The following is an 18,332-nucleotide window of genomic DNA, read 5'->3' as shown; positions in this document are numbered from 1 at the left end:
GGCCCCGCGGCGGGCCGCCTACCCTCCCTTCCTCCCTCCTCTCTTTCGGGCCGTGTCAGGCGGCGGCCGCCAGCGTGGGGCGCGGAGGCCTCCTCCCGCCGGGCGTGTCGGGCCCGGCCAGCTGCAGCCGTTAGCGGCCGCGCTCGCTCCCCTCTGCGAGGGGCGGCAGGCAGCGGGAGGCCGCGCCGCCGCTGCGCGGGGCTCACCTGTTGGCCCGGGACGCCCCTCCACCCCCCCCCCCCCCCCCACACACTTCGCCCCGCCGTTGGGAGCGGCCGCCATGGCGGAGACCGAGGAGAGGAGCCTCGACGACTTCTTCGCCAAGCGGGACAAGAAGAAGCGGAAGGAGAAGAGCAGCCGAGGGGCCGCCGCCGCCGCCGCCTCCTCCTCCTCCTCCAGCGCCTCCAACCCCGCTTCGAACGCCGCGGGGGCGGCCGCGGCGGCGGCCGGGGGAACCCGCCCAGCTGAGGGCAGCGGTTCCGGGGCCGCCTCTTCCAACGCCGGCTCCGCCAAGACGGCGACCAAGGTGCGGCCGGTACGGGGTGGGGGCGGGGGCGAGGGGGAGCGGGCCCGCTCCGGCGGGGCGGGGGGAGGGCCACGGCTTCCTCCGCCGGCCCGGGCGGCGCCTTCCTGCCGGCAGGGGGCGCCCCGCGCCGGCCCGCGGGAGCGGCGCCGCCCCCCCCCCCCCCCCCCCCGGCCCTGCGGACGGCCGCAGCCGGCGGGCGGGCGCTGCCACTGGGCGGGAAGGGCCGGAGGGCTCCGGGCCGGGCGGATTTCACACCCGCCCCGCCCCGGCCTCTGCTCGGAAGGCGGCTTGTACCGGCGTGGAGGGCGCGGGGAGGGGGGGCGGTGAGAGCGGTGCCGGTTCCCGGTCTGCGGCTTCGGTTCTGCCCAGCTCTCCCTGGTTTGCGGGTGTTGGCGCAGGGCAGCGGCCGGAGGTGGCGAGGTGGCCTCCGTCGGCCACCTGGGTTTGTGGCGTGTGGCCTGCGGACCTTGGCGATGAGGTCCCCTGGCTCTGCAGGCGAAGCACGCCGAGCTCTTTGCCTTCCTGCCAGGAAGGGTTTTTCACTGCCAGCAATTTTCTTGTACCGTATTACAGTGAAACGATGAGAGTGCGAGAGAAGCTTAAGTGCTCATAGTTGAGTTGGTGCCTTACAGCTGGTCATGAGCTGTAGATTTTTAAAACGAATTTTAAGAAATGCTCTGCTGTTTCCTGATGGCGTTTAACTTGAGAAGCTTGACACCTGCAGTAGCTTTCTAAGTAGACCAAGGTCAGTGGTAACCTTTCAGCTACTCTTCTGCTCAGTTGCTTGTCAAATAGCGTCTGATTTTGACAGAAGCTTGCGCTTGGATTAGAAATGAAGATCGTTAAATGTGAAAGGCACATTAGTTTGGAAACTGTGATGTTTCCATGGAGATGGGAATATAAGAAATCTCAAAACATTTTAGAGCTGTAGACTCACGCTCTTCCAAAAGACTGAATCTTCAGCATACGGTGCAGTAACATGAGGTCACTTTCTACTTCTGCCGTTGCTTTAAAGCATGTCAAAAAGTTCCTGCTAGAGGTTGATAATGTAGAAGATCCTAGGACAGGGCTCCCGCAAGAAGCTGCGTTCCCAGCTGTTCAGCAGAAAGGGGGCTATACCGTCGGCAGACCTTGCTTGCATGGTCTTTGCATTTAAAGCAATTTAACTGCATTTCATGTAGGGTGTAGGAATTATGTAAACTACTAATTAGACTGTGTGTGTCTTAAAGCTGCGAGTAGAAACATGGGAGGACTGCTTCTCTGTTCTGCTCCATTTCTGGCCTACCTTAATAACCCCAGAATCTGCTGATTACACCGTAGGACAGCTCCGCTTAGGTGGGTCCCTCTTGTCCCCAAACACGTGATCAACCTCCCGTCTTAAAACCTTAAAGTGGTGCTCTCCAAAGACTAGTATTCTGCTATTTTTGTGTACAAAGATTGCTGTGGTTTTGAAGCTGACCTTTTCACTATTACAGAAACATTATTAAGAAAACAAGAAAGGCTGTAAATGTGGTTGTGAATGTGGAAGAGTTAAATGTACCAATATTAATCTTTGTCATAAATGCTCTAAGCTATTCCAAATGTTCTTTACTGTTTGTCTCTTGATATAGGTAATGGAAAAGCAAATCTAAAGCTTCATGTGCATTCAAGCTGTCATAAAAGCTTACTGTTAGGAAAAGGGAGAGGTCTTGCCCTTGTATTTGCCTGGTCTTGATTGCATGGTCTTATTCCCTACTTTGTGTCGTCCCTTGGCTTCCCGCTGGATTTTTACTGTGATGATGCGGTTTTCTTTCACTTGAATGACTTTTTTGCCTGGGCATTTCTTAGCTGTTCTAGTGAGTTAAAGTCGGCTCACAAGTGCATCCTAGATGACATACAGTAAGTTAGGGGAGGAGCGAGTGGAATCCTTTCCCCTCTTGGCATTGATGCACACGGATCAGTTTCCTATGGAACTGCACCTTCACTCTTAGTTTTCTTTGTATTATCTTAATTACATTCTTCTTTTCTGTCTTCAATGTAAAGATGGTAACAGCTTATAATTTTTCTTCTCTTACAGGAAGAGGATGATTGGAAGGAGTTTGAGCAAAAGGAAGAAATTGATTATAGTGGTCTTAGAGTTCAGTCCATGCAAATAAGGTACTACTTTTTTTCTTTTTCTCTCCAGTATAACCATTACCTATGTCTAAAAACTACGTTCTTTCTTCAGAGTGCCTTCATGGAGTCCAGTTAAACAGAGGTTTGATGTGTTTCTGCCGACATTCTCTTTATTTTCTAAACCTCTGTTGATATTCTAGGTCCCTCTGTTTTGGTTGGGTCTCAGATTTTTATTACAAATGCCTAACATTCCCCTCCATAAAGATAGTAAAGTTGGAATTCCTCAGAGAGGAGTGCAGCATAGTAACTCTCACTGAATCATTTGACCCCTGAAAGGGTATCTGACTCAGTTTATTAAGCATTATTCAGCATCTGAATCTGAATCAGTTTGGGGAGTGAATTCCTGAACCATTGCGTTTTTATTTAAAAAAAAACCCAAAAATATAGTTGTTAAAATTAGTATCCCATGACAAGATCCCACAGGACTGCATTTATAACTCTCATCCAAGATTCTTTGTTTGCTTTTTCATTAGATTGTTCCTGTAGTCTGGTCCAAAGTAAGTCTACTTAAGTCTGTCCTGGTTAAGAAAAACATTTCATCAGGACCTTAGTCTTAGACTGAGAATGTCACATAATCCTCGTTGTCCAGGTACTGACGATGTTCAGAATAATGCCATCTTAAAATCATCTTACCTGTAACCAGTGCAATAGATGCTTGCTTCTGCTAAATGTTTGAGCAGGTCTTACGTATTCTTTGATTATTTTTTTTAATTTTTTTTTTTTTACTTCCCCTCCCCTAGTTAGTTAACTTCAGTTAACTAGTTCTTTTAGGCCGTTTACACGTCTTTGGTCCACAACCTCTCTGTACCATTGAAGTGTCGCAGCAGATCATCGCACGTATGAATGGACAAGTAACAAGTGGGCTGCTGCTTCACAGACTGCTAGTACTGTTTGATTGGAAAGCGAGTACTTTGAGTTTCCAGACAAAGGCTGGCATTCTGAATGCTTTTGATGCTGTGGCAGATTTTCAGGCATGTGGAAGTTTCTGACACAGGATTTTGTAACCGCTCAGTTAGTGGATTCAAGGGGAGAGTGGAGAAGTAAATGGAAGAAAAACCCACTGGAGGTTATAAATTACCCAGCTCTGGAGATCTCTTTGCTGAAAATAAGACACAGAGTATCGAGTGGGGGTGGGATGTTATGTATACTTACTCTGTTCTAGCCAGTCGGTAGGCATCTGCTTCTGACTGTAGTTTAAAATAGGATAGTGATGTGTTTAGGCCCTTGGTCCAGCTTACTATGATTGTTACTGTATTTGGATGAACAGTGAAAGGCTGCTTAATTTTCAGAAATGATAGGTATTTTTAACTGTTCTCTGATTATTACTTATACAGAAAGCTTATCCGATTATGATTAGTAGGATTTGGTGTATTATAAACTTCTGTATTCACACTTTGCTGCTGCTGTTCAGATCAGTGTCTTGGGTTTTTTAACAGCCTCACTCTCCATGTATGTCCCATTATACCACACTGCTTTCTGTACGAGCTTTGTCTAGCAAATTATTTTGAGTCTCCGACTATTTCTGTGCAAAATCAAATAGTCTAAATAAAATACAGTCAGGCTTTTGCATAGGATTTATCTTCAAATAATGGCATTTTTTTCTGTCTGTATTTTTTGATTGCCTCCTTAAAAAAAAAAAATCTGAGTTGGTTTGTAGGTGATATTTGTATGGGTAATATAGGAGTGTTTCTCAGGTGGTTGTGGTTATAGGGAAAGGGAGCTCAGGACTTGCTTTCTGTCACTACTTCTCCACAATTTCTTCCTCTTGACTAAAGCAGTTTATGGAAGCTGGACTTGTAGCGCTTTCCTGCTTTTTCTTCTCATCACTTCCAAATGCATGACTCTCTTAGGATGAGAAAGGTCTTGAAGCTCAAAATAAGAAATCAATTTATTTCACTTAGTACAGTTTGAATTTGTCTTTTTTTAAGAACTTTTTTCCTTCTCAGTTGCCAAGTTGTGTAGCAGTGTGCCAAAAATTGTTCAGGTGGAAGTACTAATACGACGGTTACAGGACTAATGTAGCTTGGTTAAATCTAGTATCTTCAGCACAGCAGCCGTGAAATCTTGTCTGTGGCGATTGTGTAATCTCTGGCAAATCTTAAACATCTGTTTGTAAAATGCTGCTTACCGTTTCTCTTTTATAGTGAAAAAGAAGATGATGAAAGTGAAAAAAGAGAAGAACCTGGTGACAACTGGGAGGAGACTGGTGGTGGTGTAGACAGATCATCTGGTCCTTGGAACAAGTCAGCTCCTGCACCAGCACCTGTCGTTGAACCAATTGGTAAATTTAACTCGAGTTGTTTTTTTCCGATCAGAAGTGTATCGGGTTGAATTAAGCTGCTCAGAGGGTAGAGCTCAAGGAGCAGTTCCTATTCAGGCACCTTATAACATACTAATGGCTTGTTTGGCCTAGTAGCAAATGAGGAAATTTTCCCGTGAAGGGATCTGAGGAACTGAATTGATAGTACTGTCAGATTCTTTAAATAAACATGAATGGAGGGATTTTTATTTTTGACTTCGAAAGGGGGTGGGGGAGCATTCCATCTTTGAAGGAGATCCCTCTACTTTGCAATCTGCAAAATATCTGTTGAAGCATTTCTGCTGATCTAAAAATTTTGCTTTGACAATTAAGTGGATGTTTATCCAATATTTGATGTCTGATATGGCAGTTCTTGAGTAGGGTTCCATGGTTAGTAGTACGCTTTTCAGATCAGTTCTCTGGTACAGAGAACATGACATTGCAAAATTGATTCTTGAACTGGGATAGGACTTCAGTTTTGATTAAATACAGTTTATTAGTATCAACGGAGATAAACTACTTAGCTGTGATCTGAGTTCAGACTATTCTCTTCCATTGAGAAATTCATTGAAAAGTGGCCTGCTGTGTGTTTTCTTGTTTGTATAGGCAAGGAGGTAGAGTTAAGTAATCAGTGTTGTTTCATTGTAGATTGTTACCTTAAATACGAACTATTTGGATATTCTCTTCTGTATCTGGAGAGGTGCTTTAAATAAGATTTGGCAAATACATAATTATGTGTTTAAATCTCTAGTTTTAAATATAAGCTGCTAATAAATTGTAAATAAGGGACGTGAAGTCCTCATCAGTGGTTTTGATTCCCTGAACTTTGTAAGGCAGTATACTGGAGCCATATTTTAATTTGACTACTAAGTATATGTTAAATTATGTGACACCTGATTTCCTGCCTTGTCTAAAATATTTGCTTCCAGCACTTTAAAAGGTGCAAAACATACTTGTAAGATTCTTTTTTTTATTTGTGGGTTTTTTTTCAGATATGAATGCAAACTTACTCTCTCGTCTAAATCTTGTTCTTATAACTAGTTACAGAAACCCCAGAACCAGTTCAGACTGGTGGTGTATACAGGCCACCTGGTGCCAGGGAGGGTGGCAGGCCACGGAGAGCACAGCAAGGACCACCAGAAATCTATAGCGATACGCAGTTTCCATCACTGCAGTCCACCGCCAAGCTTGTAGACAGTCGGAAGTAAGTACATTCCATTAAGTCCCTATTTTAACTGCTTACTCCAAGTTGTTACTTTGTTTTAGGGCTTAAGCCTGAATCTTTCATAGAGGAAGGAAATAACTAAGAAATTATTCTTTTTGGCAAAGAGATATGGGAGAGGTCTTAGCTGTATTTTCCAACTCTCGGAAGGGCTTCCCGTGAAATAACTTTCATAGGACATAGCCCAGTGAGATAGCCAAGCAAGACTGCCAGTTACCTTATCGCTGACTTGCGGAAGGATTTCCCTGAAGCAGAATATTTCTGCGCTTGATAGCATCTGGTTCCCTGAGATACTAGCCATGGTGAGGCTCTGTGTTACTACTGTCAGGAGGCATGAGTAGGATGTCTTGAGCACACTGCCTTCTCACTAGAGGTGTGACAGTAACTTAAATGGAGGAATGGGGTTTAATACAAATATAAATCAATAAACTTGCTGTCTGAGCTGTGGTTTACAATGAGCCCCCCCAGTTTTGCTGAAGTGTTTTGTGTTTTGGGGTGCTGAAGACTTGAGTCTCATCCTGCTTTTGAGTCCTGATCTCCCCATAACCTCATTCCCTACAGAAGAGATAGCTAGGCCAATACCTAATTCACTTGGGGTTTGGGGTTTTTTGTTTGTTTGTTTTTTCTGATTGCTGTGTTACTGACTAATACAGCCTAGCAGAAGCTTTGTTTCTTCTTTTTTGTGTGTGTGTGGCTTTGTCTGCTTGGCAAATGAGACATGCTGTCATTGATGCTTTAGGGTTTGAATGGTGCAAACTGAGCTAAGATGAAACTCTGAGCATTCTAGAAAGGGACTTCTGCTTTCTAAAACCTGTTTTTCATAAATGTGCTTAAATTTACTTTTAAGAATGCTAATACTGAAATTTAGAATGTAATCTGAATTGTACTGGGTGATGAGCTTGACTCTGGAGATAAGGTTTTTACAAGATTTGCTTTGGGAATGTTTGGCTGTTCTGTTAAAACTCTGGACCTTAGTGTTCTGTGTTCATAATGCTTTTGTTGGGATGGGGTGGAAATCGACTAGAAATTCACAACTCACAAGCTAGTGATAAGATATTTACTGATTACATTTATTTTCCCTTAGGGATAAAGAAATGGAGAAGAGCTTTGAAGTAGTAAAACACAAAACTAGAGGTAGGGATGAGGTCTCAAAAAACCAGGCACTTAAACTTCAGCTAGACAACCAGTATGCTGTGCTTGGGGATCAGTAGAGCTGCATACACAGTACAATTAAGGAATGCTTTTTTGGTAACCCTTCTACTAAGGTAACTAAACTACAGCTAACGGCTATGATGAACATGCCACCTTATTTCTGCTGGATCTACTGCAGCAAGTGCAGACTACTTTGGCGTAAGTGATTGGTTCTCCTGCACTATGGAAGCATAATATGTTACAACTTCTCCATTGGATGTGGGGCAAATTAATGTAAATGATTGAACAAGAGTCATCAGTGTTCTTTAATTGCTCAGAAAGATACCTGCAGCCAGTGGTCATTTCAAAATCTTTTTATGTTCAGATACTGAGCCTTCGTAAAGGTTGACTACCTCAGACTTGCTGCACTCATTGTGGACACCATGTGGATCACAACTTCTGGAAGAGAAGGTTACAGCTGTTTTAGTGGCCACCTGAAACTTGAAACCAGCTCTACTGGATTCCTGTCAGAAATCCTGCAGAAGTCAGCCATTTGGTTCCAATTTGCTATAACAAAGATTTAAGTGACCTTAATGACAAACCTATTCTGTTCCCCTTCTGAGGAATCCTGTCGTGTAGCCATAGCCTGCTAGAGACTTCTGGAGCGTACCATACCACTCATACTATCCAAGTATAACAGAGCTGTAGTTTGTTTACCTTTTTAGATAGCTGTACTGAAGTAACTGCAAAACAAATTAAAACTCATTCAGTATCAGATTTGAGGAATGATGGGTTTGAATGGTCTGTTTGTGTTAGCCGTTTTCACAGTTGTCTGTTTAAGCTTTTTTTTTTTTCTATTCTCCACAAAAAAAAAACAAACCTGCCTTGTTTCTGGTATCAAATTGCAGTATATTTAAATAATGATGAGATGTTGTAGTGAAATAGGGTTTATTTTGGTTTTCGTCATGAGGTTTGTCTTTTTCACCCTAAAGCACTAAGACTGACGAGTTTTGATTTGACACAGAGGTATCCAGACTCCAACTACAGTCTTCAGAAATTGTTAAAAATGAGATATGTGGCAGTAGTGATACTAGATAAAAATTTCTCCTCTATTAAAAAGTTATTTGCTTGGTGAAGAGTAATGGTTACTTGATAACTAAAATAACTTAGTATGCAGAGGGATAACTAGAGCTGGAAAGCCTTATTTCTTTGGCTACTTCTGTGAAGCATGCAGGCTTTTTGAGGCAGAAATTCTCTAACTAAAACTCATAAAAGGTCTTTATTCAAAGTCAGGAAGTTTAGTGATAATGGAGGGCAGTGACTTCTTTAAGTTGTCATCTCTGACTTAATTTAGTGGCAGTAGGCAAAATGGCACTGATACACTAAGAATATAGGACATTGCCTGTAACTTTGATTCGATGAACGAAACCTGTCAAGTACCAAAAGTGTCCTGCTGTAACTGTTTTTGTCTTCTCTGAATTGTTACACCAGAAGCAAAATGAAATATGATAGTGGTGTGCTCCAGTGTTGAGGTTTCTCAGAGTAAATGCCAAAAAATAGACCCAATATCTATAAGAGTTGCCAATGGCAAGAAAAACAAGGGAACAAAACAAAACTTGCTTATGTGTGTGGGAGTAGTGTGTATGTGCAGAAGATGAGGGTAGTGCAGGAATTGCCTGGTTGGGTTCCCTTTGACTAACCGCTGACTCGCTTTAAATCGACTTCTCTAAGGCCAATGGGAATTTTGCTGTTGACTTCAGTGGGGCTGGGGTTTCACCTGGTTCTTTTGTGCACAGACTAGAACTGGCCTTGCCCTTGCAGAGTTAACTGTCTCTAAAACTTCTGCTAGAAGCTGCTATTAAAGAGAGGGCTCATGAGACTGTTCTTAAAATTGGAGACTTCATTTGGAAACAAAACCCCATTGAAAGACTGATACCAATACCTTGGACTCTGAGCCATGTATCTTCCTTGAAAGTAACATTTTTGCCAGCAAAACTGTTGATTTGTCACTAAAGATTTCTGTGGAATTCATGGTAAATGGACATGTCACTTGATGCGGTAGAAACGTGAAGTCTTAAAACACTTTTCCTGATGCTCTAAAGTGATTGAGATCACCAATGCACATGAATCAAGTTTTAGTCTACTGTATGAAGGGTAGATGAGACTGTCCATTGTACCGTCTTTATTTGAGGTTTTGGGCATGAATTCTGGCAGTTCAAGAAAACCCTGTAACAGTTTCAAATCAAATAAAATGGAAATATACATGGATTCTGGAGTCTAATGAATCTTTACCTTTAGTTCTAGCTTATGACTGTACAACAGCTAAGGAAACACAGAGCATTTGGATCTCTTAAGGGACAGGCCGTGGAGTGGGTAGTCAGCCTTATGGTCAGGTGGGCTATGTTTGAGAGCTTATAGCAGTGCATATGAGTATGGCTTTTATTTATACATAGAAGTTTAGTTTGCTACCTGTCAGTGTCTTCTTACTCCCACCATCTAGGACTGGTTTGAGATTGTGAATTAAGTACGAATGAAGCTTTGATTTGCTTTTCACTTGGTAGTAGCTCTGCTAAATTAAAGAATAGAAAAAAAAAAAAAACCCAAAAACCAAACAAAAAAGCCCCTCTGGATGGTTACTGTCACTGGAGTCCATCAGCTACTGATAACTAGAGGTGTTATTTTGGGGGCTTTTCTTAAGCATATCATTCCACGTTCTTTCTAGAGGCATAAAGGAAAAAAAAGCAGAAATGCAGCAGTTTCCATAGTACAGAATGTTAAACTAATTTAAAGTGTTTCTAGTGTTAAATACCGCTGCCAGCAACTATCAAAATGCCAGTTGTCAGTATCTTCCTTGTAACAATTAATTGTTCTGCATGCCTGAAATTTTCAAAGTCAGTCCTCTGTGGAAGCTCAGTATGCTTTTGCGACTCTGAAGTCCAACTTCATCTGGTTTGTTATTGCATTCATTCCAGGCATGCTAAGAATGTCCACTTCATTCCTTCAAAATCCTTGTTGAAGGCTCATTCCATAAGTGAAGGATTGTCAGTTGTAGAAACGAGATTCTTGGTACCAGTCAGTGAAATGCAGTTGTGTGCCGCTTCAGGAACTTCCTAACCTAACCTGTAACATGCTTTTATGGTGGTTAGTTATTAACTTCCAATTTAAAGGTTCCATTTTACTGTCTCTGGCTTAAAATAAAAACACAGGCATATAGTAGAACATTTAAATGTCTAGTACTTACTGGGGAAGGAACAACTTGGATTTGTGGTTCTTGGTGATACAGTCTGTATTTAAGGAATGTTAAAATGCCAAAACCTAGATAATTTTAATAAAGTTGGACTTCCCAAATGCCCACTGTAGGAATCTGGCATCTGTATTTACTTGAGCTCTGATAATAAATGTGAGAGAGGACTAGGTTTGCTCACACCCCACCCCCACCCTCCCGCCCAGTTCAGCTTTGCCCTGGTTAATCTTGCTCAGAAATGAAGAGGAATTGACAACTAAATGTGACGTGTGTCCTGCTACTTCAGTTTTGTCTTCGTAGCTAGCTTTACCAGTCATGTCCAAAGTAACTCTTACAAAATTTAGGAATTGATGAATTTTTAATGGTACAAATTGTGTTAGAGACCTGACTCCACAGGGACAAGGGTTTACAGTGCCTGACTGCATCTGGTGGCTCTTGGAAACTCTTTCATCACCACAACATGCCTGAGACACCTGTGCTGTTTAGGTCAAGTAAACACAATACAAATTTGATAGGGCTGCACATCTTGGAGTTTGCTTATCTGAGCTTTTGCAGTAGTTCTTTTGTCTTTCTAATTTCAGCTTGGTTGAGCGGTTCTAAACTTGCTTGTGGTTTTCTGTCAAATACCTTGACTAAAACGGAGCAGATGATTCTTTTTTTAGACTAATAGGGCTTCATGTGCTTAAAAGGTGCTTATTTACAAGGTAGTAATATTATTCTTTCTAATATTGACATGGTCAGAGAAATGAATACCTCATATTTTACATGACCAATTTGTATCAGAGGCCCAAGAAACTAAATTTTACCAAAAACACCTCAAGTGCTTAAAAATACGTATGAATAGCCACAATCCAGGTTTTGTTGCCTGACTGTAATTTAGTTCCCAAATTATCCCCTTCTGTTTTCAGCTTTTAATTTCACAAATTGGTTTTAATGGTAAATAGGGGCTTTATTTGGGAATACAAGAAAATAAGAGCATGCATATTTAAATTTCAGATATATAAATTAGGTACGTACAAAGGGGGAGGGAATCTGACATACATTTGCTGATAAATTCTTCAGAAGTTAAAAAGTCAGCTTGTCTGTATCAGGGTTCACATGAGAACCTGCAAGCTCTAGCAGATGGAGGAAGAAATGACAGCAGAAAACAGAACTGAGGAGTCCAATCCTGATTCGGATAAGTCTGTCTACCCTGTATCTAGAGTTTGGCTTCTGAAGCACCAAATGTAGTTCTGTTTGAAGTGAAATAAAACAGAAAGGAAGTTTTGCGTTTTTTTTTTTAATTAGAGAGAGTGGAAATTATGGGAATAAAACACAGGAGGTATAAGAGAGGGATTAGGAAGGCTGTTTTCTAAATGATAGTATTAAATGCATAGCCTGAGGTAGGGAGCAGAGTGCGAGTGGCTGGATAGGAGAAGTGCTGCGTGGGTCAGTGCTGCTTTCACAAGTGGCAGATCCACCTAACTTCAAATCAGCAACTAAGTGTTTGAAGTTCAGTACTTGGGGAAGGCATCCCTTTAAAGGAAAGAATCGGGAAAACCTGTCCAGAGAAGGTAGAATTTTGCTTTGGTACAAAGCTGTCTAACCAGTTGCCTAAAGACAGAGCCGAGAAGGGACAAGTTCCAAGATAGTTCAGCAATCTTATTAGGAAATAACTTGTTTCGTACTTAAGAAAGCTTTTCACTTCTGCATGATAAAAAGCCGAGACACTAATTCAAATGGCGATGAAGACATTTCCTGCTTTGTGAAGCATCTTCTAATGGTACGTATGTCATGGGTTTATGTTCAGTTGCTTAGAACATATGTTGATATAGTAAGGTTAATGAAGTTCAATGGGCTGCTTAGCCAGAACACAAATGTTAAAACCATATCACAGTATTATTAATGAATCACCAGAAAAAGCAGTGCATCTGGAACACTGGAATGGAAAGTTATCATCTAAAACAACTGCGGGCACTGAAGAGAAGCAAGCCCATTTTGTAGCAAGAGCATAGGACCAGCAGAGTGGAGTTTGGCCTTGGTTTTCCACTGAGCTGCTGTGTTAACTTCAAGTAATTTAGGTTCACTTTGCCTCAGTTTCCCCAGCTGTACCAAAAAACCCAACAACCTACCTCACAGGGGTGTTGTGAGGCCAAAGCTGTTCGTTGTCGAGGGCTGGGGCCAATGGAAGGTGCTACAGAGGACTAAAAATTTTTGTTAAAAGATCTTTATATTAGCTTTCATTACAGTATTTTAGTACTACTTTGGGAAAGGCTCATTTCTACAGAATGTAATATGTGTTCTATTGAAGTATTATGTAATTAGACTTATTTTAGTATGTATGGGTAAGGAAAAAGTTCAGGCTGAGCACTCTAACTGGTATTTCCTCTCTTTAATTACCTGTGCAGCCCGAGTGGTATATTAATATGAGGCTTTCTGTTTTTATGTGAAATACATTAAAATCAATATTGCTATATTTTGTAAACCCCATGACTGAAATAAAACCCTGCTCACAGTTGATAGCCATCTCTTATAATGTGGCTGTTTTAAAGTTTGTTTGAATTACGTGAACTAGAAATGTTCACTCCTGAAAGTATGTATTTGTGTCAGGATACTAAGTGGTATTTTGTAGTAGGAATGTAGTTTTCTTCCCCTCTCCACATATAAACACACATTTGTCCTACTCTATCCTTTCCCATATTTAAGTTGAAGTAGCATGCAGGTACAGTTGAAACATGGGAGAGAGAGTAATCTTAACTTCAAAACTTTTGAAAATCTGGTAAGAAGGCGGGCTGTGGAGGAAAGAGATGAAGGGAATAAAAGAAAAGGAAATAGTTGCCCATGGAGAGGTTTCTGTGAAACAGATAAAGGAAAGAAATGATCAGAAGAGAGAGCTGAGAGGGGGAAGCAGAGGGGTGGGCAGGAGAGGAGGGGATACAGATCCAGTAGAGGTGATTACCCTATTTACTGTTACCTCCCATTTTATCAGTTAACTGTAGCTGAAGGAACAGGAAGAAACAATTTTTACAAATATGTCCTTGTCTGCTGTTGCTGGTGATTTCAAGGTTCATCGCTCAGCTTTTACAGGGGGTCTCCAAATAGAAGCAGAGAATATGACGGTGGCATGCAGGCAGACAAGTCAGACCTCTGGCGGGTACTGGACAGAGATGAGGTGCAGCAGCTCTCTTCTCTTACTGACGTTTTTATCATTGCAGCACCTCTAAGAGAGTTGTTAATGTGCATTAGCCGTGGCAATTCTCTGTCAGGAAAGATTACTGTTAAATTTCAACAAACTATTGCGGTTGCTTCAGAGGAAATGCTTAACTAGCTGAATAATAAGCATTAAAGAGTAACACAGGGGGCTTTTTGGAATACTTAGGGTGATGATGATGACGAGTGATATTGAGGTCAACAGATTGGTAGGTGGCTTAAAATTACTTTGATGTGTGTCCCCTATATGGTGGGGAGGAGAATTACTTTTAAGATGTATATCATCAATTTTCCCCTCCTAACAAATAAACTACCTTGGTCTTACTGTCTTTCCAGCTGCGAAGAGCTGCTTCTACCATTCTCATAAGAGAATGTATTTTTCTAATATGTCACTTTTTTTAAGGTGCTGATGAAACAGCAAATGCTCATTGAGGACCTCTAAGAGAAATACATGCTGTAATATTTTTCCATATTGTTCTGTCTTTAATACAGCCTAACATCTTATTCGCTTTCTTGACTGCAACTACACATTGAGCAGATGTCTTCATCAAGCTGTCCATGGTGATGCCTAGATCGTCCCCTTGAAAGATCACAACTAATTCAGAATCCACCAGAGCATGTATGAGTGGTTTTAAAGCCTTTCCAGTGTTCATTGCCTTGGGTTTATTTTCTGTTGACATTCACTTGCCACTGAATTGCCATGTTTACAGAGTGAGTTAGCTTACCCTGGCAATCGCCATCTTCCCCAGTGCTGACAAACCTGGTGATTCTCTGTGGGCATTGGCTTTTGCCATCCGATACGCTGAAGCCTTCAGTTTCATGTATGTAATTCACTCTTCTTACAGTGATTGGCATGGCATGCTCTTACTAACTATTACTCAATCTGACCTTTTCTGTTCTGTTTTTTTGTCTCCTATCTTCTGTATTGGATTTTCATTCTAGCTCAGTTACAGCATTGAAGTCATCGAGTTGTAACTGTCTGTTTTATTCCAAATAATTTGCCTACAGAAAACTGTTAGTTAAAATGTTGTCATAAGCTTCCTTTTTTTAATTAAAATAAATCACTTATACTGTATCTCTTTCAGAGTATGTACAACCATAACAACATGATTCAAACCATAAAAACAGGCTGATACAAGAGAACAAATGCATTGAGAAACAGGTAAAGCATATGTGAATCTGATCTCCCAGAGCTTAACTTCATTGGTTTCTGTGGAGTTATTTCTGTCACTTGAGATCAGTTTCATTAAAACTCGATTTGAGATCTTCTCACTTGAAGTCTAGATACAACAGCCAGAATTGAGCGCAAGTGAACAAGCCCAGAGCAAACTTGTTTTCAATTTCTGGGTTACTCTGCTCTTTGTGGCAGAGATGAAGCAGATGTATTACTTGGTCCCTGACCAGCAACCAGCCATGCTTAGTCTAACGTACCTGTTGTGGTATGTAGCTGGACATGGAAAGGAGAGTACAGGTTTTGAGATGAAGATGAGTGCAGCAACACTGGGGGGGGAGGCTTAGTCTTTGTGGTTTGTTTCATCTCTTCACATCTCATCTTGTACTTTAAGGTTAAGTCTTTAAGTGCTGACTGCTTTTACCAGTAGTGCTACGTTTATAAATACAAAGGAGGTGTTGTAAGGGAAGACTCAAGCCTGTTGGGGTGTATAGCCTACCACATAAGAGCTGCATTGTCTATCAGAATATTGTGTCACAGAGAACAGCTGCTTTCCAGGACTAATAGTGATATGTGGTTGAGAAGAATGTACCTTGGATTTTGCATCCAAATAAATGGTATCTGTTAGGTGTTCTATTACAGCAGTTACTAGTATTCTGCCAAAACGAACTGTGGCTGCTGGGGGTTTATGAAGTTGGCAAATTGGAGCTGAGGTTTTTTTGTTACTTCTGAGGGGGATGGGGGGAATACAGCAGCTGCAGCAAGATTGGACAGTTGTTCATACCCTCTCCTGCACATCTGACTCATCTCTGCTGCTACACTCACCAAAGCCCTGTCTTGACGCTGTAAATCCATACTGTGTTACTTACTAACCACCCAGCAACCTTCAGGCGTGAATAGTTCTCTGACTGTGCACTGTGTCTTTAATCTGGGAATTGGGTAAAAGGCAAACTGGTTTTGTAAACTGGCATGACGGTGTTTTCTAGATAATTGGCTCTGCTAATTGCTTTTTCTGCAACTCAAAGCCCAACAAAAATCTCTTGATTTGACCTTTCTTCACCCTCTAGACTATTCCCTTCTTCTTTTGTTCATCTACATTATTACCATGCCAAGGATTTCTAGTCAGGTGCCTGAATTATTCACCACATCTTTAGAAAGCAGCTCTATAAGCAAGAACTGCTGAGTCTTGGTGATGCTGTATTTCTTCAGTCAGGGCTCTAGCATCACAAACATGGCTCCATCTGTTGCAAAATTGCTTAGCAAGTAAATGTGATCTCCTTGGAGAATTTAAACCTAGACCCTCAAAAGCTACATGGGAGCCTAATTCCCACAGAATACAGCCAAATGAAGGCAGTAGCATTGGTCACAGTACAACGCGGTTCAGCTATGAAAGAGAGTAGGGTTGCATGACTGGTAACATGCTAGCTCAAACAAAACTCTCTTATCTGGACAGCAGGGTCTAGCCTAAGGCTTTTTTTTTTTTTTTTTTTTTTAAGGAAGAGATGACTGAGTGAAGAATAGTAAGAGGACATCTCTGTAAGTGAAAAAATAGGGAACTGAATTTGCTTTTAGCAATGTACCAGAATGTCTCGCCACCACACTTAACCTGAAGAAAAGAAGATAAAGCCATTTTGAGTGCTTATTGTAGTGCGAAAGAAAGGACAGTGTCTGCCTGGGAAAATGGTTGGCTGTGAGCCCACTGAGCACAGCAGACACTGTTTCAGCAAAGTAGAGTACAATATGATCTACTCCTGAGAATCCCTGTGTGGCCCCCACAGTTAACACAGGAACCTAATGGTGCCTGTATATTTATATAATTGTATGTTTATAGTCATAATTTAAGTTCAGAACCTGAACTATATATATTTTTTTGTCAGTAGATTTTTTTTACCCTGGTTTACCTATCATGGCTTCTGCATATGACAACTTCTAACTGTGCAGTGCACACACCTGTTGTCCTTTTGTCCCATGTTAGAGTAACAGTATCAAACTCTGTAAAGCACTTTTGTGATGTTTCCTGTGAAGAAAGCTGAAGAAAATAAATTTATCTTGACAGCACCAAGTGAATTTATACCTCCAAGTTTGTCTTGCTGTCATTTTGTTCCCCCGTCTCTTCGGCAACTGCAAGCCATTGCAGCGGCAGTTGGTGTGAGGGACAGCAGCATGCTGGTTTCATGGGGGGCTGGTGTGTGTCCAATGTTAGCTGCTCCCCTTCTACCCTGCCCCCAGGATTCACAGCAGCTGCAGGAACTGCACAGCTCCAAGGCTTCTTTAAAGCTTAGCTAAGTGGGTCAAGGGAGTGGTTTCTTATCTGCAAAGCAAGAATAACAGTACTACCCTTCCACAGCAGCTTCTTCTGCAGACTGGGAAGAAGAAAAAAAAAAAAAATACAATAAAGTCACAGGACCCTTAAGTCTCACCTACTGACATCCACACCTATTTAAAATGCCTGCAATGCAAAGCAGCATTTTGGAGGTAGAGCAGAGAATTGCCAGGGAAACACAAAGTTAATTCAAAATGCGATTTAAGGTGTTAACGGCAGCATTATTTTCAGTACGTGGACTTGGAGCATGTTGGAGATGTCCAACATCCATGAATAGCAAAAAGCATCAAGCTGCTACAATCAAGAAAAGCAAAGCAGGTGGTTAAGACTGTAGTCACTGCAACTCAACATCACAATCTTGCCACAGCCTAAGCCCCATGCCGCCCCTTCCCCCCTGACAGGGGTACAGATCTCACTTTTTAAGAAGAATCAAATCCCTCACATTCGTGGGCATCGCTCAATCCTTCCTGACAACTCCTTCAGGTCATCCCAGCAGCGTGTCGCAGAGCTCACTGACAAACCTTGCCCTGCGCTAACGCAGGAAACAGAAGCACAAAGCACAGCCTTGCATGTAAAGGCAAGCTGCCTTCCTCCTCTCTCTCACCTGGAGACTCCCAAGGCTTAGGTCCCTTGTCCCTGCCCCCAGCAGCAAGGGGTTAGTTCTCCCCACCTAGAGCAAGGTTCTCCAGACTCCACAGGGCTTAGATGCTTGTGTCTCCTCCTGTCTTATATCTGCAACTGAAACTGCTGCAAAGACTTTCTATAGAATTCAGCAACTAGAAAATAGAAGTAGAATATGCCCCCTGCCAAATAATAAAGAGGTAAATTAAATAGACTTTAAAGATGTTGCACGTATTACCACAGACAACTCCGCTGGTCCTGTGCAACTGGTCCTGTGCAACTGGATGCACTTCTCTGTTCAAACAGGCTGCAGCAATTCTAGCTGCTTCAATACAGCTCCTCAGATTTCATAAGCACAAACACTTTCACCCAGACTAGCATGGTGCAACTCGCATACAGTAAGTTTAGTAAATAGAGACCCAGACCCCAGAGTTACTGAAAGGTCAAACAGT

At 42.1% G+C, this 18,332-nt stretch overlaps 1 protein-coding gene across 5 annotated transcripts; it reads left to right on the top strand.

Moving 5' to 3' along the window:
- Positions 1–15: 15 nt before the first annotated feature.
- On the top strand, positions 16–17,016 carry CDV3 (CDV3 homolog). 5 transcript variants are annotated; one of them, XR_003922617.2, is made up of 6 exons: positions 18–526; positions 2,583–2,662; positions 4,825–4,961; positions 6,021–6,183; positions 14,851–14,927; positions 16,433–17,016. XR_003922617.2 is itself a non-coding variant. In XM_030008321.2 (5 exons), the coding sequence occupies exons 1-5, from the start codon at positions 281–283 to the stop codon at positions 7,410–7,412; spliced, it is 753 nt and encodes a 250-aa protein (XP_029864181.1). In that variant the 5' UTR covers positions 16–280; the 3' UTR covers positions 7,413–10,691. The 5 variants fall into 5 exon arrangements, 4 of the variants coding, with proteins under 4 accessions (XP_029864181.1, XP_029864183.1, XP_029864182.1 ...); XM_030008321.2 differs by lacking the exons at positions 14,851–14,927; positions 16,433–17,016 and adding an exon at positions 7,286–10,691 and having other exon boundaries at positions 16–526; XM_030008323.2 differs by having other exon boundaries at positions 14,851–17,016.
- Positions 17,017–18,332: the final 1,316 nt, after the last annotated feature.

The sequence above is a fragment of the Aquila chrysaetos genome, chromosome 3, assembly GCF_900496995.4.
Source record: "Aquila chrysaetos chrysaetos chromosome 3, bAquChr1.4, whole genome shotgun sequence".
Taxonomy (NCBI): domain Eukaryota; kingdom Metazoa; phylum Chordata; class Aves; order Accipitriformes; family Accipitridae; genus Aquila; species Aquila chrysaetos.
The sequence above is the reverse complement of the archived record's forward strand: the minus strand, read 5'-3'. Positions and strand labels throughout refer to the sequence as shown.

Excerpts from the sequence above, each read along its gene's own strand:
- CDV3 (XM_030008321.2), top strand. The coding sequence starts at position 281 with ATGGCGGAGACCGAGGAGAGGAGCCTCGACGACTTCTTCGCCAAGCGG. Across the intron at positions 527-2,582 it reads CCGCCAAGACGGCGACCAAG|GAAGAGGATGATTGGAAGGA; the intron begins GTGCGGCCGGTA and ends CTTCTCTTACAG. Across the intron at positions 4,962-6,020 it reads ACCTGTCGTTGAACCAATTG|TTACAGAAACCCCAGAACCA; the intron begins GTAAATTTAACT and ends TCTTATAACTAG.